Source organism: Stegastes partitus, unplaced genomic scaffold, assembly GCF_000690725.1.
Source record: "Stegastes partitus isolate 25-593 unplaced genomic scaffold, Stegastes_partitus-1.0.2 Scaffold2100, whole genome shotgun sequence".
Taxonomy (NCBI): Eukaryota; Metazoa; Chordata; class Actinopteri; family Pomacentridae; genus Stegastes; species Stegastes partitus.
Window position 1 is genome coordinate 35,201 of NW_007579831.1, and position 23,722 is coordinate 58,922.

General features: G+C 40.8%; 3 protein-coding genes across 5 annotated transcripts in view; 2 read left to right on the forward strand and 1 right to left on the reverse strand.

Annotated features, from left to right (window-relative positions):
- Positions 1 to 280: 280 nt before the first annotated feature.
- Positions 281 to 2,231, forward strand: LOC103373930 (kallikrein-1-like). Its single transcript, XM_008303939.1, has 5 exons — positions 281 to 353; positions 570 to 732; positions 1,330 to 1,619; positions 1,695 to 1,834; positions 1,919 to 2,231. The coding sequence occupies exons 1-5, from the start codon at positions 317 to 319 to the stop codon at positions 2,066 to 2,068; spliced, it is 780 nt and encodes a 259-aa protein (XP_008302161.1). The 5' UTR covers positions 281 to 316; the 3' UTR covers positions 2,069 to 2,231.
- Positions 2,232 to 4,030: 1,799 nt separating this feature from the next.
- naa35 (N-alpha-acetyltransferase 35, NatC auxiliary subunit) lies at positions 4,031 to 15,051 on the reverse strand. The gene is made up of 23 exons (XM_008303940.1): positions 14,986 to 15,051; positions 13,449 to 13,577; positions 13,305 to 13,338; positions 12,880 to 12,994; positions 12,616 to 12,690; positions 12,299 to 12,466; positions 11,841 to 11,907; positions 11,661 to 11,704; positions 11,505 to 11,555; positions 10,926 to 11,009; positions 10,540 to 10,654; positions 9,942 to 10,120; positions 9,499 to 9,558; positions 9,236 to 9,342; positions 8,213 to 8,279; positions 7,831 to 7,929; positions 7,445 to 7,623; positions 7,202 to 7,338; positions 7,019 to 7,086; positions 6,779 to 6,919; positions 6,533 to 6,655; positions 4,730 to 4,810; positions 4,031 to 4,475 (listed from the first exon to the last, which is right to left on the reverse strand). The coding sequence occupies exons 2-23, from the start codon at positions 13,567 to 13,569 to the stop codon at positions 4,416 to 4,418; spliced, it is 2,175 nt and encodes a 724-aa protein (XP_008302162.1). The 5' UTR covers positions 13,570 to 13,577; positions 14,986 to 15,051; the 3' UTR covers positions 4,031 to 4,415.
- Positions 15,052 to 15,306: 255 nt separating this feature from the next.
- The window catches only part of agtpbp1 (ATP/GTP binding carboxypeptidase 1), a 29,086-nt gene continuing 20,670 nt past the window's right edge, over positions 15,307 to 23,722 (forward strand). For 2 of the 3 annotated variants that reach the window (XM_008303941.1, XM_008303943.1), the window contains exons 1-5: positions 15,307 to 15,414; positions 16,858 to 16,916; positions 17,805 to 17,935; positions 22,670 to 22,737; positions 23,410 to 23,473. In XM_008303941.1, the coding sequence (XP_008302163.1) occupies positions 16,885 to 16,916; positions 17,805 to 17,935; positions 22,670 to 22,737; positions 23,410 to 23,473 (295 nt within the window). In that variant the 5' untranslated portion in view covers positions 15,307 to 15,414; positions 16,858 to 16,884. Of the gene's footprint in view, positions 15,415 to 16,857; positions 16,917 to 17,804; positions 17,936 to 21,142; positions 21,269 to 22,669; positions 22,738 to 23,409; positions 23,474 to 23,722 lie in introns of those variants that run through there. The other variant, XM_008303944.1, reaches the window with a different exon arrangement.

Genomic DNA, 23,722 nt, shown 5'->3' on the forward strand with positions numbered 1-23,722 from the left:
AAAATATATATTGGTACATGATTGTGCTCTGATCAGACCATATATTGCGCTGATGTGCAAATTCCAGTTGTCTCCTTGTTCCACCCTCTCAGCTTATACGACTGTCTGCCAAGGTAGGTGTATGAAATGACATGATAAAAAAAAAAAGGCTTGGGGGGGGGGATTGTGCTGATGGCCACCTGTAGCCTCCTCATGCATTAATGATGGCACAAAGGGCAGCCAATGAAAATCCTTCCAAAACCTGATACGCTCCAATAAAAGGATGGAGCATCGAAGACTGAACTACCCGAGGTGATCCACATCCAGAGGAACCACGATGAAGCTTCACTTTGTCCTTGTTCTGATGCTTGCAGGTGAGTTTTAATTTTTCCTTAGTCATGAGCTATTTCGTCTGTGTGTGATTCATCAGATGGGATAATTAAGCAAAGGTCAGAGAATAAAATTCACTCAGGATCCAGATGTGAACTGCAGCTGCTTCCTTGTGTTCGGAGCACTTAGGTGATTTCTAAACCTGAATCTGACATGTATGCTGTCACCTCACAACAATGTCTACTCTTCTTACGTTTTAGACGCTGCATGGGGGGCCATCGAGAAGAGGATTGTTGGAAGTAAGTCCTGTGAGAAGGAGAGGCAGTACCACGTCCAGATAGAGTCTCTTCAGAAGGGGAAGTCCTGCGGCGGTGCTTTGCTTAACACCCACTGGGTCGTCACTGCGTCTCACTGTGCAGAACAGTAAGAATCCACTGGTTTCCCACATAACAGAGTTTTCATGTGTTTCATCTCTCTGACAGCCACTGATTCACTTTGGCATGGATATTGTTCAACTGACAATATAGATATTAGCTCTTGTTGCTGCTTATATGGGGGCAGGTATCAGCAACTCTCTGAACCCCAAACAGTGTCTGGATGTTTAGTCGCTAAGTTGCACCAAGGAGCACAGAAATTTTTGTTTTTTCAAGAAAAAAGTTGAAGCATTTTATTTATTTATTTATTTATTAATTTTTGGTGAATGACTAGAATAGAGTGATGTTAATAAAACGGGTTGGGGTAAATTTAGTAAAGTGTAATGATTAAAAACAGATTATTCGCTCATGAAATGTCAGAAATTTCCGAGTTGACTTTTTATTCTATTGTTGCAGTTACTGGCTCTGATAAGTGGTGCCATTTTATTAAGATAACGTGTCTTTCAAAGCTGCCAAAGGAGGTTCAGAGAATTAAAAGAAAAATACACAATCAGTAAAACAATGAAGCAGATTAATTGCATTTTTCATTTGTACTTTGTATCACAATACAGTCCTCTCTTCTTTTTTTTATTTATTTTTTTTGCAGGGTTGTCAAAGTGACACTTGGCTTAAACACCGATGCGTTCAGTACTCTTAAAAAGATGTGGTCTTTGGTGACAGGATCGTCCAATAATTTAGAGCAAAACATTAAAACCGAACAGCAGTTTACCTTCAAAGATGGGGACAATACCCATGACTTTATGCTGATAAAACTGAACGAGGCCGTGCCCGCTAAACTTCCCACCATCACGCTTCCTCCTGTCGGCTGTCAAAGACCAGAGCTGAACCAGCAGGTTGAAGTTGGAGGCTGGGGAGCCAAGACGGCCGACGTGACGAGTGAGGAACGCTCAAAAACTTGATTCACACTGACAATAAAAGTCACTTTTCTCACGCTTTGCTTTCATTCCTCAGAGGCCAAAAAGCCTGACCGTTTGAAGTGTGCCAACACAGCCATCACTGGATGTGGCGACAACGATAAACCTGGTGATAAGTACTACAGCGATGAATCCACCACCATGTGCGCCTTTAAACCCGGTGTGGAGGCCTGCCATGTAAGCAAGCTGTTTTATTATCTTGATTATTTGCCCCCAAATACGTAAGATGACCCCACTTCTGTCTCGGTCTCTGTCTTCCAGGGTGATGCGGGTTCAGCTGTGGAGTACAACGATGTCTTACATGGGATTATTGTAAGCGAGCCTGTTGATAAGTGTGCAAACCCCATCGTCATGCTGGATGTCTGCTACTACAGAGAGTGGATTGATAAAACCATGCGTGAAAATGTATGAGTAAACCACAAAAATGTTATGTTAGTCGAATATAAAACTAACAAGATGAGGAAGAATGTGTGGTTAGACTGCAGATTTATTTAAAAAATTACTTCAGAAGTGCATTTAGGACCACTGTGCCATCTAAATTACTTTAAACATTGATTTTAAATTCTAATTAAATAAATGTTGTCTGTCTGAGTTTCTTCTGTAAAACCATCCCCCCCCTCCATGAATAAAGAGATATGATTGGCCAGAGTTTGTGTGTTATCTCTTCAAAGTACATCTGAATATCAGAAGTCTCATTTCCATAACAGTTTGACCATTTTCAGTCGACTTTCACTTTACAATGTCAAGCTGAATGCTGCTATGAGACAGAACAAAAGCACAAAGACCCACAGTTAAAGTCAGAGCCACTGACAGAAACACACTTTATTTGTGTGTCACTCGAGCACCACTCAAGACCTCCTCGTGTGCACCATTTAACACAACAAACACCGAAACAGAAATTCTCTCAGCATGTTTATTGTGGATGTTTTTGTTTTAGTTATATTTACTGTTAAAGGTGCAATGTACGATATTGTCATAGTGGCTTTAAACACTAAATCTACCTCATTGTTGATCCACAATGTAACACAATAATGAATGGATGAAACCAAAGTGTGAGGTCACAGCACGGCACAATAATGTGTATTTGTCTGTGTGAACCATCCATCCATTATCTATACACCGCTTAATCCTCACTAGGGTCACGGGGGGCTGGAGTCTATCCCAGCTGACTCAGGGTGAAGGCAGGGGACACCCTGGACAGGTAACCAGTCTATCACAGGACTACACTTAGAGACAGACAACCAAGCACACTCACATTCACACCTACGGACAATCCAGAATCACCAATTAACCTCAACATGTTTTTGGACTGTGTGGGAGGAAGCCGGAGAACCCGGAGAGAACCCACGCTGCACGGGGAGAACATTCAAACTCCACAGTGTCCTCACCTCACGCAAACCGGCGACCTTCTTGCTGCGAGGCAACGGTGCTAACCACCGAGCCACCTTGCAGCCCCTGTGTGAACAAGACATGTATTATAAAAAGAGAGTATGTTTCTGTCGGACATATTTGTTCTTGCATCTCTCCTATGCAAAAAAAAAAGCACATATAATTAGAAATATTTGAAAATTGATGTGAAAAAAAGATTCATTTCACAGGAAATTTACTCTGCATTGTGTGTGAGGTTGCTCAATTTACTGAATGTCTAAAAATGGTACTTGAAGCATTACATTCACCATTTTTCACTCTACAATGTAAACTATTGCCAAGTGCTTGCCCAAAGTGAATCCAAAGGAAACTGGATTTGTTGGGTTTCTCTGCATAATTTTACCTCTTTACCTTATCATCTGAAGTGCCTGTTGTGAGTTGGCACTATATAAATTATATTAAGGTGAGAGAGTGAACAAAGGAGTAATTTAGAGTGCCCCAAACTGATGTGATTGCATTAATTCACCGAAAAAGTGAAGTTCTTTTCCAGGAAATGAGTTAAACACACAGTAAAGCCCACGTGAGTCATCCAAGACATGTGACAGCTGTGGCTTTTTGGTTATCTGGAGTTTCTAATATTTGTTTTAAGAGGGAATGGGTGCAGATGGTTCTCTGGCATGAAAAGCATCAGTGCCACTCCTTGCATGGATTTCACTGGTACATGCTTTACTCTGCACTGACAAGATCACAGACTTTCTGAGGTTGTTCCCTGCAGGTTTCAGTCCGATGCCATGCAGTACTCACACGGGTTTGGTTCCTTAGTTACACCAAGATGTCATGATCTTCTCAGATGCACCGATGTTTGGATTTGTTGGCTTTGTTGCTGTAATTTTGTGAGGTCTTCACCTTACTATGCGGAGTGCCTTGGGATTACACATGTTGTGATTTGGCACGATATAAATAGATCTGAATTGAACTGAATTAAATAAACACATGGACACAAAGGAAGGTGTCAGACGGTTTAATGATATGCACCCAGCACCACTACAGCATTCCTTTCAAGCCTTCACAAGACTGCTCTTGGGCCAGCTTCCATCTGCCAGTTTTTTGCACAAAAGCACCGTGGCTGGACACACACACACACATAGACACACACACATATATGCACACACACCAAATAACTCTCACAGAGGCAGATGAGGATATCGTTACTCGTTTAGGTCCAGTTGTGAGTTCTCCGATCTGCTTTCCAATCTGGTGCCTCGGACAGTCCTTGACATGACTTTACATTTGGGTGTATCACACAAACTGCTCAGACGTGGACTCGGTCGGGGCCATTGCACACTTTGTTCAGGTGAGGGAGACTGTCATGTCGCTGCGCAGAACAGAATCAGATTATCTTGACCACGGGGAAATACTTGTGAGCTGAGAAGTCAAACTCCGGCAGCACCTGGGGATGGAGAGGGTTTTCTGTTTTACTTCAGTATAGTTTTCACAAGATTGAACAGCTTCTACTGGAGACACCACATTAAGATAAGCCGACTGTAACGCCTTGTGATCAAACACCACTGAATACACATCAGTCACTTTTTAAAAAAACACTTCTTCCAGATTCTTTATCTGTTATAGGTGTGTCTTAACACAAATGGCTGGTATTAAGCAAATGATAATAAGAAAAAGAATCCAATGTGTGTACGATGTTACCTTGGTCTCCTTTTTGTGTCCTCCTGCCAGGAGCTTCATAACTACAATGTTGGGTTTGGCCACCTTCAGAATACGGTTCACCTGTTGTCAAATAATATAATAACTGATTACTGGGAGTCACGAACAATGGAGAAGGTGCGGCAGAAAAATATTTTGGCCACAGGAAACTATAAAGTGCCTTCAGTGAATCATGTAGCCAGAAGCTACATATGACAGAAGCTTTCTATGACACTGTGGTGGGGAGCGGGGAGCACAGACAGGGACAGAAAGAGGCTAAATAGACTGGTGAGGAGGGCCGGTTCTGTTCTGGACTGCTCCCTGGACTCCACAGAGGAGGTGGATGAGAGGAGGACGTTAGCAAAGCTCACATCCATCATGGAAAACCCCTCTCACCTGCTGCATGACACTGTGGGGGCTGTGAGCAGCTCCTTCAGCAGCAGACTCAGACATCCTCTCAGCAAGAAAGAGCACTACCACAGGTCATTCCTACCAACCGCAGTACGACTTTACAACTTCAGCATCACGAGCTGATGTTGACCAAACTGGCAAAATTGACAGTTTATGGTCATGAATTCACTTTTGCACAATCTATTTTTATTTTTCAGTGTAAATATTGTATGAGTAATTATTGTTGTTTTCTTGTACTTTCTTTCTCTATGTTTGGATGCTGCTGTGCTGTTTAAATTTCCTCCATCAATAAAAAATTATTCTATTCTATTCTAAGCTGTTTTTTCTTGCAGCAACTATCTTTCAAGCGCATAAAGTTCCACTGTTGGCCTTTATTCTGAAAAACACAGGCAATATTCTTACTAAGCAGTTTACATTGGTAATGAAAACAAATACTGCACTAATATTTAGTTATACAGAGTTTGCAAGCAGCCATGCATACTCCAATTTTCCAAAGTTTTCCACCAGTGGCGCACTTACAACCATGTAATTTCTGCTTCCCTCATTCATTCAGCTACCTTCTTCATAAGGCCAGTGTTGCAATATTAACACACATCCAAAAACCTAACAACATTCAGTCTTTCATATTGTTTAAACGTGGCTGTGCTTCTCCTTCTGACCTGAAATATGTTCTTTTCTTTTGCGCATCTCTACTGCAGCCTTGCAAACACACAGAGCCGACTGTAAACAGGAAACAGGCACGTGTGTGGCGAACTGCAGTAAAAACCTCAACTGAAACGCATATTCTGAATGCATGTTTCCACGTCCAAAGAATGCTCATAAAACCTGAATCACATCAGATTGACCCACGTGTTGACCAGTAAATGTTACACTAGGAATGAGGCCTTATTTGGAATGTCCAAACAGAACATGCTGTTTACATGAGCCGTACCGTTTTGAAATAATAGTGGGACATTCGTCACTGCAGCCACATTGCACAGGCAGACTTTGAAAACAAATGGCTCATATAGAAGTCCGGTTAGAACCCATTTATGGAGTAAGATCACAGATATATAATGCAAACTTTAATTCCATTCATCTAATTTAACTATAAAATGATCCTTGCTTTACTTTTTATAAATGCACTTATCTTTGTGTTTTGTGTTGTGTTTTTGCTGGAGATGCTGCAATATAATTTATCTTTAATCATGTGTGTCAAAGCAATGCCTTGGACTTGAGGGGCTACATTGCTTTTACCTAATTTACCAAAGTATAGTAGAGTTCTAGGTAAGAAATGAATTTGTGAATTTGAAGTGACACTTGAAGTTCTTTAGTAAATAAAATCCTACAGCATAAAACACCAAACTGTCGTGCTGTAGGACCACAATATTGTTTTGCAGTATTGTATTTTCTGACCTCAGGGTCTGGGCTGGGCACGTTTTCTAGGATGAGTTTGGCCTGCTGAAAGTGTTTGCTGGCTGCTAGGTAGAGGTCAGCAGAGCCGGGTGGAGGATTGTACTTCTTCAGATCAGACATCTCCTGCAAACAGACAACAAGAGGAGCAAAGTCAGAGAGGACAGGAAAAGTGGGTTGTGGATGAAAGAAGGACAGAAACCATGGAGGGCCTATTGAAGATACTAAACCCACACAGACAAACGGTACCTTGAACTGGATGTAGTGCACAGGTGGGGGCGTGACCACACTGTTGAAGGGGGCGAAGCGATGCTCATAGCGAACTTGTTCACTGTCCAGTTCAAACTGAGGTTTACGAACCTTCCCGTCCATATCCAGAGCTACCATGGTCTGAAGAGAGAGAGACAGAAGCAAGGAAAGGACATACATAGCTTAATATACCACACTGGGACAAAAAGAGGTGAGGAGGGGTCATCGTTTTTTGCCTACCTTGTACATTCCAGCACACATGTTCTGGTATGCTTGACTCATGGTAATCTCCTTGCTGAGAGGACGAACTGCAAAAGAAACCCAAACATCAAGGTGTCACTTCCACAATGAAGGGGAGCATTTCTGATTGTGGTAAATCATAGGAAACACTAATTCAGGAAAGGACAATGCAACAAAATGTACTTTTCTTCTTCTTCTTGGTCTTTTTGCTGCTGCGTCCTTTCAGCTGCTCCTCCAGAATCCGCTCTTCTGCCATCTGAGAGGAGTCGGCTCTGCTTAGAGTGGACATCAGCCACGCGTAAAGGAACTCTGACAGGTACCTGCAGTCAAAAACAAACACATTTTCATTTACAGATGAGCAAAAACACCCATGTGAGCTGATAAACTGTGACTTTGTGTCCACAGCAATAACCAATGTGCTCTTACCAGTAGATGTAATAGTATTCATGCATGCTGTAAAGCTCCAGTTCAAAGCCACTGAGCAGGTACTGGATCATGATCCTCAGGTTGTGGTAGAGGATCCAGGTGCCAAGACAAGCTAGATGCTGTCGCTGAGGCTCAAGTTTCATCAGTAAGCTATGCAGCGCCGCATCCACCTTCTCTGCCTGTAGAGCACAAAGGAACACTTCAGTGGTGGTTTATGAATGATTGAATCACAACTACCTTCAGTGTGGATGAAAGAAAACCACACCAAAATGATAAGGCGCAATGGGTTTATTAATGTGTAACTTGTGGTACTTGTGGCAAAAATTGCAAAAACAGCAGTCTTGTGTTTAACTACTGCTCTACACCACAAAACAGCTGTGATTCACCTCATCCTGCAGTGTGGCAAACTCCTCAAGAATGTGACCCAGCTTGTCTCTCTGTCGAGCTCGGTTGTGTCCGTGGATCTGGATGAGGCTGCAGAACGGCTTTGGGGAAAATTGGCAAAACAAAACAACACACAAATGTTAAGACAGTTTCACCACTTGCAGCTTTGTGAAAATTTCACATATGATTTTAACATTTCACTGCACACAGCTCCCTCTGACTCTACAGAGGAGCAGATGTGCAGTATATCTTTCTTTCTAAACATTTTACTTTTAATCCAGCAACTGAAGACATCCAGTACTGAAGTGAAAGCAGCCAAAATAGTGCATCTGATGTGCTAACATGTACCAGATGTACAGACTTTAAACAGTACAGATAACATACCCTGGAGCAGTGCGTAACAAAGGAATCAATGTAGTCCTTGGCCTGATGATTGTTGAACAGACAACACCTGAGGAGAGAAACACACACACAGGCACACAATAAACTCAAGATAGTTCAAGTGGCAGTTTGTCTGTTGCATCTGAATAGCATGTCTGCAGTTTAAAGAGGCTCCAGCAAAAACTTGCATTTGTGAGCACAAAAACAAGCACGAGCTCAGCTGAAGTGCAGCTAAACCTGATGGTCTGAGCTGCAGTTGACGGTCATGTCAGACAGCCTCATATTCTGGCACACTGGGAGCAAGTGTGTCTGATGGTTTCAGCAAAAAAACAACAACAAATTACCACTGTTATAATGTTACTTGTGTTACTGTGTTCTGCGATGGTTCCACCGTTGTTCACATTTCCACACTGTCGTACTATTAATCAATTTAAGAGCATGACCTCACTAAGTGGTGTGGAGTGCAGTGATCTTAGTGCTTGATGCAACATTAATAATGACTTTAGTTCCACCAGTTAATCACATTAAATGAGAATAATTTCCATGTTAAGTTTGTTCCAATCTGAAAAACTGACCTTGACGAAGCATTTCTCTTTGCACATGTGATAGCTGACTAACTGATTAAGGAACGCTGTTCTACACATTTCAGTCAGATCACATCAAAGCACATTTGCCACTTGGTCTCCTTTCAGCCTACAAATATACAGGATTGTCTTGAAGTAAACATGTGGTGGGAGTTGGTTTTACAATAAACATAATCACTTGTTTCTGTGGTTTATCAGTTTCTAGAAATCTTTTACTTACACTAGATTTGTGTTGGTGCGTTAATTAACAACTGCCCCGTTTGGTAGAGAAACATAGTCCGTCTGTGTGTGACAGTAGTGGGGTTGAAGTGATAATGTGACTTTAGGTTTAAACTGACAGAGCCACAGATCCACTGAGCTCATTCAAGACAAAAACAAATCCCTCAAAACAACCACTGATAATGATAACCGTGTTCAATCATTTAACTGATGGTAAACTTACTTGTAGGAGAGGACAGGTGGGCTGACGAAGTATCTCAGAGCATCTTTAATCATGTCCTGCATCAGGTGGGTGCCAAACACTTTCTTGTTATCTATCAGGAACGTTGTCTGAATTTACAGAAAACAAGTTGTTTAATTTTTTTATTTTTAAACTGCTAAGATGAAAAAAAAACATATTGTATGTATAGGAATAAAAAAAAATAAAAAGGTATATTTTGAAAAAATTTAACAGGAACAACAACAAAACTAATGATTTAAACCGACCTGAAGAAGAGACCTGGAGAGCACACAGGGGGACTGTTCACTGAATTCACAGAAGAAGTCCTGGTAAAATCAGCATAAGAGAGTTGTAATCATTTATACTGTCCTGGAAAGCTGTTGTGTGCTGTCCGTTTTAGTGTGGTGTCTGGATGTGATTGACTGTGATTGAGCAAATTTCCCTCAGGGGACAAGTTAAGTTAAGTTAAGTTAAGTTAAGTTAAGTTAAGTTAAGCACGTGTATTTGAATGAGGATTTCTTCAAACTAGGAAATCCATATTCTGCATCATTTACATGTCTAAGAGTTTTGTAGGTTGTTTTAAAACTCAGAGACAAATACATACTCAAATAAATACAGATGAGCTAAGCTATTCTTCACTGAAGCACACGATCATAATGACGCAGGTTGCTCATTCAGAATGTAACACAAGACAGGGACATGTGTTTACCAGGATGCCATGTAGGTTGGTTGTGTTGATCACGTCACAAACTGTCTTGATGCGTTCTATAAGCTTGCTGAAGTAGGCCACCATGTCTTCCCTCTTGATGATTTTGGCGTAGCGAGGAAAGGTAGGTGGCAGTAGCCTCTGGTTGACAAGCGGCTCAAAGCCCATCATGATGGGGTGGTCTGCAGAAAAAACACAGGAAAAAAACCCAGAGAAGGTTAACACGGGTCACATTTTTAAATTACAGACTTATCTTCCCTAAGAGCTCGTCTCAGCCAAAGTCATTAGAGTAGAGCAAGATAAAAATTAACTTAAGTTTTTAACCTTTTTCAACTCTGTGTGTGGAAATGTGTTGCGGTGGGGGAGGTGCATCTAATGTGCAGTGTTTTGTACTAGTGTTGGTTGCCATGAGGACCACTTAACTAGATGGCTGGAGCGTCAAGATGTTTATAATGTATGCACCATTTCATGTATGTGTAATTCCTTCCCTTGTTTAGTGGTCCTGACTATTGTATAAACAAAGTACGTAGACCTTTAGAGCTGTTGCCAAACTATGTGCATGACTTAATGGCCTTAAAGTGTGTGTACGTGTGTGTGTTACCTCCTTTAGTGGTGTCATTTTGTGACTGGATGCCATGCTGAATACTGGAATGAATGGCTGATAACAGGTCAGCTGCCTGAGCCACAAGCTTCTGGGCCTCACCCACTGAGCTGGTCTGATAAAAATACAAACACAAACAACAACACAGAGAAAAACAAACTATTCAATACACAAGTGTCTGTAAGTGCACATAATTTTGATAATATAATCTAAGTTCTAAGATTTATATATGTTGTAAATGGCTTAAAAATACACATAAATTGATCGAATTCAAGACAAATTATTACTATTATTATGACATTACTCTTAAATGTCATTTTAGCTGCATACTACTATATTACAGTTATACTATTGCAATTTTCTGTGTCTGTTTGAGTGTGTATTACCTCTTTCTTGGTAAAGGCAATCAGTGCAGTCAGTAGAAGGCGTGTGAACTTGATTCTATTGAAAAGTGCCAGGCACTGCTGGTGCTGGGGAAAAAAAGCATGGGAAAACATTACAGCGCTATTAATACATGTTTCCTAAATAGTCTTTAAAGCTACACAAGAAACAAAAACTACAAAGACTGACTCTTATTTTAGTTTTGGCCACACAGAAAAGTCCATTTTTGGGTCTGACTTGTTCCATCTTTTATTATCATTACTATAAACAAACAGCTGGAAATTCCAGAAAAGATTCTCTGAAGGTCATTTGAGTCCCACACTGTGACAGACGGGCGATAATAAAAAAGACTTAGTGGGCAGAGACTCAGTGGGAGTGTTCAAGGTTCAGTTGATGACTGAAATATGAGGAAACGAGGCAAAATTAATAAAGAATAGAGACAATCTGTTTAACTACCTTACGGACAGATTGTCTAAATGCTACTCCAAGACATGCTCAGGCAAAAAAAAAAAAAAAAAAAAAAAATGAATAAACAAAAATCTGCTGCTATAACTCCACACGCATGGAGGAATGATTATATTTACCTCTAGCTCAACCTGCGGGTTTCGCTGCTCACCCTGTCGACTGCGCGTACTCTGAGAAACCAGAAATAAACGGAGAAACAATGCATGTCACATTGAATTGGCAGTATTTCATCAAAATGTCAATGACTGAGTCCTAAAATGGTCAACAGCAAATACCTTAACTCTCCTCTGTAACTCATCCTCCACATCTTTCAGCATACCTAAAAGAATGACCACATGAGAGAGAGATGAAAACAGCTACCTTTGTTCAACTGAACTAAATGTTTCTGAAACACATACAATTGTCTGCAGTATATGTGACGCTGCAGACTTCATGAAGCATCACAATGCTCGTACCTGTCACACGCAAGTCTGTCACATTGTTGGCCATCTTGAAGCCATAGGTCATGGCCTGGAAGTCCTCCTACAAATCATATATCAATATCACACTGAGTTATCCTATTACAATTGTTACCCTTTTTAAACAACACAAATTTTACCACACATATCTGTGAATAAAATAATCCTCTCCAGGTAATAAAAGGCTTTATTTATTTAGTTATAGTTTCACTGAGAGGTAATCTCTCACCTGGAAACTGACCACTACAACCACAGTCTGTACTAGTAGCTTGAAAGCTGACTGAGCAGCTCCAGAATACCACAAATATGTAAATGCAGGAGGAACAAGACCTGCTTTTTCACTTTCCCATCTGAATTTTATCCTGCCATTTGAAAATGTCACCTTCTCTAACCCTTAGGCCCGCACTGAAATATACAATGCCACAGTAGGCACACACACTAAACGACTGGCTTACCTCTTCAAACACAGCAGCCTTATTGACCTTCTCTCGGGCGATGTCGCACACCTTCAGCATGCCCAGGGCAAACGCTTTCAGAGCTGGCTCCTCAATCAGGTCAGGGTTATGGACGTATAGGCAGGTAAAAACCGTCTGGGCCAGAGAGTGACCCTCCAGCCATGTTATCTAGACATACACATGTATGAAAACACATGAGGATTTGATTTCCTGCAGTGTTGATCCAAAATTTGACAGGTTGTCATTAACATAAGAAGAGTTTGGTTTACAGTTCAAACTGGTTTCCTGATAAAACTGCGAAACCAAATAAAACCCACCAAACAGCAGAAACATGTGTCTATGATTCCGATGAGTTCAGGAAGACTGAGGTCTTTCACTTTGATGGCCCCTTCCTGGAAATAACAAAACAGAGCAATACAGATGACTTAGAACAAGGTGATTAACTGTACCTTTTATATTCAAACAAATTCAACTAGACAAAGCAATGAGATGTATATACGTTTACATTTAAGAACTTTGGCTTTCTGTCTTTATTCCTGACAATTCGCTGTTTCTATCAAATGACAATAAGAGGGTAGTACCTTAATAGCTTGTTCAAAATTCAGCACTTTCCTGTTGACCTGGTTTCCAATCATTCCTGCGTCCATCTTAGGATCCATCATCTCTATAGCTGACATGGCCTCAAACAGGCCAAACCTGCACCACAAAATAAAGCTTAGTGTGGGTTTTGTATGTAACAGCTAATAGAAATCTCAGCATGGGTTAATTCAAATGTGTTTGTACAAAAAAAAGAAGAAAAAAAAAAGAGAGAAGGATTCCGTTTTTCATTGCAATTACTCTTTTACCATAGCTGTGGACTATGGGACATGAAAACTCTCTACGGATGTTACAGAGGGCAAGTAGATTGTCTCTAGTGATCTAGCAGTAAGTGGAAAATGTTATTTGTAATTTGAGTGAACTGACCCTTTAAAATATGAGCCTGCAAGAAGCACTTTGTCATACTCACAGTTTGTCATGAAGCAACTCTCCAAGGTTCAACTCTGCATAAATAAAAGATGAGAACAAGGAAAGAAAAGGAGGAAGACGTCAGTCCCTTTTATAACTGCATACATATGACCCAGTTACCAGTAGTCACTATCACAGCCTTTACCTTTGCAGGCTCCCTTGAATTCATGCGTAATATCAACCCAATTGGCATTGTTCTTCATCTTTTCTGGGATTCCCAGCCCCCAGCCAGTATCATCATCCTCAACTGATGACTTCATCACCATGGTGACCACTAAAGACAAAGAAAGAGAACCAGGACAAGGTTTTCATGTGCTACAAAACATCAACTATTGCAAAACAAATCTCAAAGTCTTTCAGTGGTCCAGCCAGTCATGTTTAACCAGACATTTTGCCTTGACTAGTAAAATTAATAATGGCTTTGAATAATCTGGATATGACAGTCAGCCATAGCAGGAAAGTATTAATAATGATAATAAAACATCAAAACAATTACTCCTTTGGAAAATGTAGTTATGAATCTTGATATCTAAACCTGTGTTTAACAATTTAAAGTCACCACAGTAGGAGAAGTCTATGTCACAACACATCTTTGCTTTGCGATACAACATGTCAAAGTGACCTCTGAAATGAGCCAACAAAAACAACACTGCATGTTTACTTTTCTTAAACAGAAAAATACACATTTACATTCTACCTATCAACTGCTGCATTCCTTTACTTTCTCTACTGGTCATTTCAAAGGTTAGTTGGCAAACATCCTGCTTACTGTGTAAACTTTAACATACAGTGTAACTGGCACGGTCAGGTTAAAAGTTAATCTCTATCTTTGTGTGTACGCTGAGCAGCCATTGATGTTGTAATATTCCAGTGTTGTCCAATGTAAATACACATTTAAGGGTCAGTCATAACTGTAACTCCTTGCATGTCAACAGTACATCCACGCTGCACACCCCTATTTTGTCTTACAATACGTTTCTGCACGTTCGCAGAAAATTCTTAAACATCTCTGTTTGAGACTAAAACTCGACTAGCAGACGTCTGAAAAGGCAGACATGGCATTATGATCTGAAGCAACAATAGAGGATTAATACCATGCTCTGTGAGCTGACTTGGGACAAGCTAAAGCCTAAAATGGTGTAAATTTCACAGTTGAGTGCACTGGAAGGTGTCAGCCTTCCAGTCCAAGAACATGTTAGTACTGTTATCGGTAAAGGAAAGTTGGCTCCATTTCGGTATGACTGGTAATTTGTCTTTAATAGGTGAAGATGTATTGGCACAGCTATGTTTAGTGAGGCAGAAACTGAAACCACTGATTGATATCACCTCATTACATGCAGTGTAAAGAAGACACTAATGCCTGTCACATTATTTGCATTTTTTGGCATTACTAACACCAGTGCCAGGTGTTCACCTACATTTATAGAGTTTACAAAAACACTGGACGAGGTTACAAGGCGGCAATAAATTAAAAGACGCGAGATTATGTTAGCTAGCTATCATCAACGTCAAATTAGCTAGCTTCTAATACCGTGTGCTAACAAGCTAATGTAAACCACAGTATGTTTTTGAGAGCAAAGCCCGAATATGGACATTTTAATAGGTTATTCAACTTGATGCGGCATACAAAACACAAATACTGTTATTCGAAAGCCATATTTTCGTTGTAAACCAGCACCTACCTCAATATTTTGTATAAACCATGTAGCTAATGAAGATGCCTTCGAAGACTGTGAAGCTTGGCACATAAATTCTACGTCACCGACCGCTATCAACCTGGGAAATGTAGTCCGTGTAAGACCTGAGCTCCAATTAGGAGCTTATAGCTTAAAATCTAGCCAATGTAGGCATAATGTTATGCTTTGTTGAACGTTGGAGGATGCACTTGGCTCATTTAGGAGCTTTCCATCGCCAGCCTTAGTGTTTCTAAAGCCGCACAAACAGTCGCAGCTACTCTCGCGTTGTCCACCACAGACCCTCTGACAGTTGGTCTCATCACAACATCATCAGGGCGTTTCAGGCAACGCTCGGATATACAGCAGCTGCCTCCCCCTTTATCTCGTCTCGGAATTGTTCCACCCTGAACGGGACAACAGTTCCTTTTCATACAGGTTCGTAAAATCCTCCTTTTTGTTCTTATTATAGGGGTTTATTGTTTTAGCTAACACCGCTTGTGCGCTCTGTATTTGGCGTTGTTGTTAGCCTATCCCCCGGTTAGCTAGCCTGCTGGCGCAGACAGGCGGCCGTTACTGAGTGACTAGTCCAGCAGGTGCAGCAGCCTCCAGCTTCAGCTAGGTTGTCCAATTTAGCATCTTGTAAAATAGCCTTCTCTTCCTGTTTACCTCGCTAACAATAGCCTACTGATAGTGACAACCCCCACGGGCTGGTGTAATAAGAGTAGCGACCATGCTTTTCTTAATGGATTTTAGATTGTGGTCTGTGGAAGCACAGACAGCCCGACAGGCTTGTTTCGGCCATCTGTCCTGTCTAAGCCGACCTCCATAACATGTCAGGTCTAAAACTGATTTGAAGAATGCTTCAAACGTATGTGATCTGACCTTTTGCTACATATGAGCTCCCCCTCAGCCATTATGTATCAAGGCGTGACCTTAGACTGCAATAGCCCATCATCCATCCTTTATCACTGCACAGGTAGAGCCAGATGACAGCATCATGTGAGTGTGCAAGCTTTGGAACAGCCTGATTGAGGACTCGAGGTTAGCCAGCTTAGTTTGAAGCTTTGTTTTACTTGAATTGACTTGCAGCATCATTTTTTCCCCCGTGGGATACAAGTGTTTACTGTTATTTGTATGGCGTAGGGTTTTATTATAAGGTATTATTATGCCATATCAGAAAACTACCTTGTAAAAAGAATGTTGCAAGGACTGATAGTTTTAAAGCAGTATTGCTCATGACTCATCTTATCTCAGCCAAAACATGCTCCTGTATTTACTGTCTGACCTCATCTAAAACACTTGGGAGAACTCTAAACAGCTTTCTAGTCTTTTTTTTTTTGTGCTGAATGAAGCTGCCATAAGTTTTGGCGTACTGTTTGATGTAATGCAGTTAAATGCTATTTTTTTTCCCTTCCAAACCTTGTGTTCAAATTACCTTGGCTGCAACTCTTTTGTCTCTAGACATTTGAGATCTACAGCATGCCAGACAGCCCCTTTGTTTTGTGTAAAATCAATCAAGAGGTACTGTGTATCTGATAGTGCTTCCATCCTGGTACAGTCAATATGATCTGCAGGTTGTTCCTGCACGCACTGCCAGGCAGGTACTCTGTCTAAACAGTTCACTAGTTTGTTACAGGGCTGTGACATATTATCAGACAGATACAGTCACAGTCATGAGCAGTTTAGCTTTGTTGTCAGCTGCTTTAGTCATAGTTGCAGTTGCTGACTGTAGCCTGATATTACAACAGAGGGAGTCCAGCGGGGTCTCCTTTGGCACGCAGGGCAAAGGTTGATTACACTTGTGTCTATAAATGTACAAAAATGTTTGTGCTTCTCCTTTTTTTTGTCAGTGAGATCTTTATTTTCTTTCCCTTGCAGACGACATGAAATGTTGATGTGGTAAAAATGAACAAACCCAAAATGGCCACAGAGAAGGGGTGAGTTGCTTTGCTGTGCTAAGACAAACAAATGTGTTTCGAATGCATGTACAAACACGCAACCGGGTTGTGCATATGTTTCTGTGTGAAAGCTGTTCTGACACAGCCATCTGTTCACATGCAGTGCTCTCTATCTCTCAATGAGCACTTGCTTTTTTATTTAGCTTTCATCCATGTGACCAACACAATGTGTTTGTTTAGGCTCCGCGTTGATGTTTTCCTTCGTCCATTCTTTCATTATGTTTTCCCTCATTCTTGACATTTTTTTTCTTAATTTGTTTCTGGCACACACTTTTGTCTCTCTCTGTCTGAATGCCCCTCTCCTTATTTCTCTCTCTCTCTCTCTCTCTCTTTATAAGGACATAAGAGAAATTTTTTGCTCCACTGGGTACAATCAGAGTTTTGATTCTCTCCCCAGTGTTTGCCGTTGCTGTACCAACTGACCTCTGACCTCGTGTTTCCAGCTGAGTGCCACTGAGCTAAGATTATAAGAGGAGGAAGGCTCAGTATTCCAGAAATAGCGAAGCGCTCGGACACAGCCTTAATAGTCAACTTTATTAAAATGATTAATTCCAGATAAAGTCAGACTAAAGCTCTACCTAAACACTGGTTGCTGATTCGTATTTGTTCTTGGCTCTGCACTGTATTACTGATAAGGCTGTTTCTGTTGGTTACCTTTCTTTTTTTGGCCAAGTCATCGTATTTGACTCACTGTGTCCATATGAGGTCATTTGCACAAATGAGGCGATGTTTTATATTTGTTCTCCAGTGTCACCCGGTGCTAACTACTGCTCCTACAGCTCTGGGCATGGACGACCACCTGCTTATTTTGATTACATACAACAGGATTTCCTTGTTCTTCCTAATCTTGTGTCTGTCCATTTCCAGTGTTCCCAGTAACTCCAGGGTACTGATGCTCCTGGGCCAACTAGAGAGGATGAATGGAGAGGCCATGGTGAGGGATGTGGAAACGGCAAGACAGGTCACTACAAAGATCCTTCATCTCATACAGACGCAAGGTGAGAAAATACATGTATCCACAGATACAACATGTAATATAATGTCTGTGAAGATTCTCAGTCATCCAGGTTATGGTTATTCTCGTGGATCAATCGTAGCAACTGGACTTGCTTGAGTTCCTTGAAGACGTTTCACCTCTCATCCAAGAGGCTTCATCAGTTCTGACTGACTAGTTGGGAGTTCCAGATGTAATATAATGTGTGTATACCAACTGAAAGAACAGAAAATAATACATTTTCCTTTTGCTTATGCATTTCTTCAGACACCAAGGAGTCTGTATCTGTTTCGTGGTGTTATCTTTAGCTAAATGTTACTGTCTGCTGACTTGCATTACTTGCTTTTTTTAATCTTTCAAAATGTTTTCTCCTTGCCAGTGTTGTGCACAAAAACACAATGTCATATGTAAAAACCTATTCAACAGTTAAACATATTCTGATTCTGTTTTCTCTGATTCCGCTATCAGTGAGCAGTCCTTGCCTTAAATTGCAATGCTGGCAGTGTCTCACACTTGCATAATATAAATTCGTTGCAATATGTTGTGATAAATAGTGTTCTTAGCAATTTGCAAAACAGTAGGCTGGGTTCAAGTGTAAAGAAATGGAAAAATGAAGGAGGCGTAGCTCACACCATACGCTACCTCACAGTGTCTGGTCAGATTGTGGTTTCAGGCTGCTATTGGCTGATCTGCCTGGTGTTAGGAACAGACCCTAAAAGGCACAGATAGCCCGTATAGAGATTTAAAACAGTTCTCCATAGAACGGTGTCAAATGTAGCTGAATAAAAGGTGTCTTCTATTTTATTCTACATGTTTTTTTCTTGGGCTGCAAGGTGGAGCGGTGGTTAGCATCGTTGCCTCGCAGCAAGAAGGTCGCTGGTTCATGTCCCAGTGAGGACACCCAGGATCTTTCTGTGTGGCGTGTACATGTTCTCCCCGTGCAGTGTGGGTTCTCTCCGGGTTCTCCGGCTTCCTCCCACAGTCCAAACACATGTTGAGGTTAATTGGTGATTCTAAATTGTCCGTAGGTGTGAATGTTAGTGTGCTTGGTTGTCTGTCTCTAAGTGTAGCCCTGTGATAGACAGGTGACCTGTCCAGGGTGTCCCCTGCCTTCGCCCTAAGTCGGCTGGGATAGGCTCCAGCCCCCCCGCGACCCTAGTGAGGATTAAGCGGTGTATAGAAAATGGATGGATGGATGGATAGTTTTTTGCTTGTCAAACTCTTGTGTCTACATTACCTGCATTGCAACACAACAGATGCCAGTTTGTTCAGAGGTACAAGCTATTGAGGCCCAATAAACATCTTCCCATCTACACACCTTTTGTCACATATTCAATATTATTCCCCCACACCTATAAACAGTCTCAATGTGTAAAATTAGCATAATTCCCCTTTAAAATGTCTTCATATGCAGCACCAGCTTGTCAGGTCGAGTTGATTGATTCATTAAAGACTTGTTCAGTGCATTTGCTGTGTAAATAGAGATGGGCTTGTGCAGCGGTAGTCAAGGTGTGGATAGATTGATAGTGTCCCCCCCCAATCTCTGATTACTCTTTGAAAGGAGAGCAGAGAAGAAGATCTCACAGCAGCAGAAGAAGGCATTGTGCCACATCAGTGTCGAACACACTGAAACATGAGTGTGTGTCCGATAGCAGGGAGCCTCTCTGCTCGGATGAATGGAAGTCTGTGATGCAAAAATCATTGATTTCTGGTAATTAGTTATTAGTTGTAGTAATTAATGGATTTGTCACACAAAATTACAGGTTTGATTATTGTTTATGTCAGTTGTCAAGCAAAAGTGATGAGAAAACTTCTCAACTGGGAGAATTTGCTGTTTTTCTCAGTTTGACATCAGTGTAAATATAATATTTTTGTATGTTAGACTGTTGGTCACACAAAACAAGCATCAGAAGACACAGTCTCTGGCTTTTTGAAATTATAAGCTGTATGTTTCACTACCTTGGTACCCTTCATAGACTAAACTATTAATCAGTTAAGTGAAAAAAAGACATCAAATATTAACGCATTAATTGAAAATGAAACGCTGATACTTGCAGAGAGGTGATGCATGCAGCCATTACTTAATTAAGATCCAGGCATTTCAGTCCATAGCTTGAGTATTAGAGTTGCCCTGGAGCTAGTTGTTTGCAGTTAGCTGCATTTTCAATGTGGATTTTTTTAACGAGAACAACTTGTAATCCGTCAAGCCTCAGTGGAATTTTTTATGAAGGTGTGCCGTGAAGGAAAAAACAAAATTCTGCTGAATCATTATTTTGCACCTGCTGGCATAATTTGAACTTTCTTTGAACTTCTTCCTTCTCACTTTTCTCGAATTTCATATTTCCTCTTCCTATAATTTGTTGCTTCCTCCCCCTTGAAGGTAAAGTCGTAGTTAATCCATCATGACTGAAGGGCACGGTGGAAAGGCTTCTGTCTGTGACCCTATCAATCATGATACATCAGCTGTTCCTCTCTCATTTGGCGCTTGGCTTTCAGTCACAGCCTGCCTGCAGCTTCAACTTAAAATGTGCGAGTGTGACGTTGGTTAAGAGAGAGGTGGGGCGGGGTGGGAGGCTCTGTGACCCTGTTCACAGTAACTATACACCCCAGGACGGACTTTGCTGTACTCTTGTCTCAAGTTCAGAGTCTTAGGGGCTTAAGAGGCAGTCAAGAGATACCACGAGGAAAAGTAAGGAAAAGTCAGGTGTTGCAAGTGGGGCAGCCATGAGCTCGAATATCTGCTGAAAAGATATTTAAAAATAACACACACAAGAAAAAAAAATCACTCCACACATCATACCAGGTTTGGTTTGGTTCAGTGGAGAATGAAATGAATCATAACAGAGCACAGTTTTCTTTTTGTCTCGCAAATTTAGATTTCGTTCAAGATACCCTACCCCACCCCCCTCCAGCCCACCCCCCCTCCAGAGGTATCTTACACACTTGTCAGTTTTCTATAGGAGCAGTCTGTGGTTGAGTTTCAGGTAGCGTGCAAAGGGAGGTGCTGATTACCAGCTTCATAAAGTCCCGCCTCTAAACGCAGCATGTGGGCATATCTTTAAAGACTAGGTGGTTTGGAGAAAGTTTAAGTGGACTTTAGGATTAAGCGGAGTTTACGTCTAACTTTGGAGCAATAGAGAAATATCTGTGAGGCTTTAAAAGTAGCTCACCTTTTTGCGTCATATGCAAGCTTTTTGATTCACAAGTGGAAGTGACTCTGAGATTGTGAGAATTCTTTCGACTCAAAGCTTCAGTGAGCTTTGAGACATTTGTTATGAAATGGAGTACCTCTACACCAGGAAATACTATCGATCGGTGGACTACTTGGACCCACCAGGTAGGGTTGAGAATTACTGAAACTGTGTGAGATACATTAACTATATCTCACTTGTCTATGATGGCAGTTCAATGAGGACTTCAAACATTTGGCATATTTTAATTATTTCTAGTCGAATGAGGGACGAAAGTTAGATCAGAACAACTATTCTGATTTCTTCAACCTCCACAGTTCAGTTCAAAGTCAGGCTTTGGTGACAAATAGCTACAATAACTAGAATAAATGATGAGGTGATCAGGTCATCATGCATCTTCAAGTTTAGTTTATTCTTATGAAAACACATTTTTACAGGAAAAATGTAATCACGGCAAAATGCAGCACATAGATAAAAAATTGCAGCAAATTACTGTTCTATTTTTTTTTTTTCAAATGAGGTGCCCGTGTGTATCACCCCCCCTCGTCGTTTTCTTTTTGAGGATTGGTGTTGAAGTGCCACTTTGTTTTGAGGAGCTTTAAAAAGTCTGGTATGACAGAAATGTTTTAAAAGGCCACAGAGGGCACTGAAGTGTGTGCGTTTTTGCATGTGTGCGCACCCGAGTGCACGTGAATACACATTGCTTGTATTCCAGTTCCATAATTTTAACTTTCACGCGCTTTTGGGCGAGAGATCGTAAATCATTAAAGCTGCGTCCACATTTTATCCCCGCACACCGGCTGTCTTGATGTGTTTCCAGTCGGTGACAGCATGTCAGACACACAAACCCTCTCACATGTGTAAGATCATCAACAAGTGATATAAAGTCAACGCTTCTGTCGCAAAAGAAATCTTAAGAGCAGTGTTGTTGTAACAGTAAACATTTATTTTTATTTCGTATGTTAAGATGTTTTCTGTTTTTTTTCTGAGTTTCTAGAAGCAATTTTTCAAAGACAAAAGAAGAATAGTATGTACTGAAGTCTAAGTATCTGTTCCCTCCTGTTTGTCCTTTATTTGTGTTTGGAAAGCTTATGTTCAGGACAGGATCAATGCTGTGCCTCTTCAAAGTCAGGAATCTGTCAGCTCCTAAATTACAGGGTCAGCACAAGGTGTAGGAGGTGTGGAGATGTACGAAGAAAGAAAGAAAACAGAGGGAGAGTAGGGTTTGTAACAAGACCTCTCAGCCTTTTTCACCTCTTGTTGAGAGTTCCTAAGAGGAGAATTATTAAGGTTCTGTTATGCATGAAGAAATATAATGTAAAAAATGGGCTAAAAATACAGTATATGTTTATTTTAAATTGACTTTTTCTGACCACAGCTAACCCAGTATAGTGGATTTCACACATTCTGAGATAATATAAGTGTCATTGTGACTTCAAACATGGACAGAGCAACCTGCTGGACACAACAGCACTGACTTTGCTTGGTTTGGTTGGTTGGTTGTTTGGCTGTTTATTTTTTACGCTTTACTTCATTGTGTGTTCCAGAGAAGAGTGGAAAAGAAGTCATGTCCAAAAGCTCCAGTGGCATGGAAGTCATCCTGGCTTCTCTGGAGGTCAGCACACTCATCAGCACACCGACAAAACATTTACAAAGCTTACCTTGTAAACTAGGTTTAATAAAGGAATGAAGTGGTTCCTAGTAAATGGAACTACTTTTCTTACTCATCCAGTCAATCAAACCCTTAACTGAAGTTGCTGAAGATAATTTGTAGCCTGAGATGATGAATTTGAAGGGAAACATGTGCTTTAACAATGACATCAGAGAAACACAAGCTATACATTTTATATGTAATTGTGAACCCATTAGGTTGAAATAACACCAATTGCAAAATACTATGAAACCATGACTTCCTAAAAAGAAAACCACATGCCTCCCTTTTAGACATTATTGTTGCTGATCGTGTAGACATCCACAATTTGAGTGTTCGCTAATATCTGATATAACAGCCTCACGCATTGCTTTATGAAATAGTTCCTCTTGTTTTCTTGCAATGGGTTTAATTCACTGGATGCAGTCATTAGTCTAGTTCTGAAAGCTGCAGGTCTCCATCTTAAACAGCAGCTCTGCAGCTGATGTCACATCGATCACTGTGTGTGCTGAGGATTAGACTGCACACCCAAGATGGATAACATCAAGTAGATTAGCAAGAAGTAGTTGCACACATTTCTTGAATTTACTGTGCTAAATATTGTTTTAACAAGTGTCCTGTTGGTGACTTTGACAGAATACCAGGGATGTCCAGACCACACTGAACATCCTGTACATTCTTAGTGAGCTGCTAACTGTGGGTGAGTAGAGTTTCTCTTTTTTGTCCAACAGTGAAAAGCCATTTGTGTCTTGATTTTGAGAGTTGAGCAGGCAAAGTCATCACTTTTAAATGACTGTGAAAAGTGGTAAACTTATTTTAAAGACATAAACATTTCATTTTGTCACTCTAATGAATGGTGAGTGAAAGTGATAAGAAATTTAACTAAATAAATGATGCCAGTGTTTTTGCCATGTGGTTCTAATCCTATCCTGAATTATGTTTCATCACA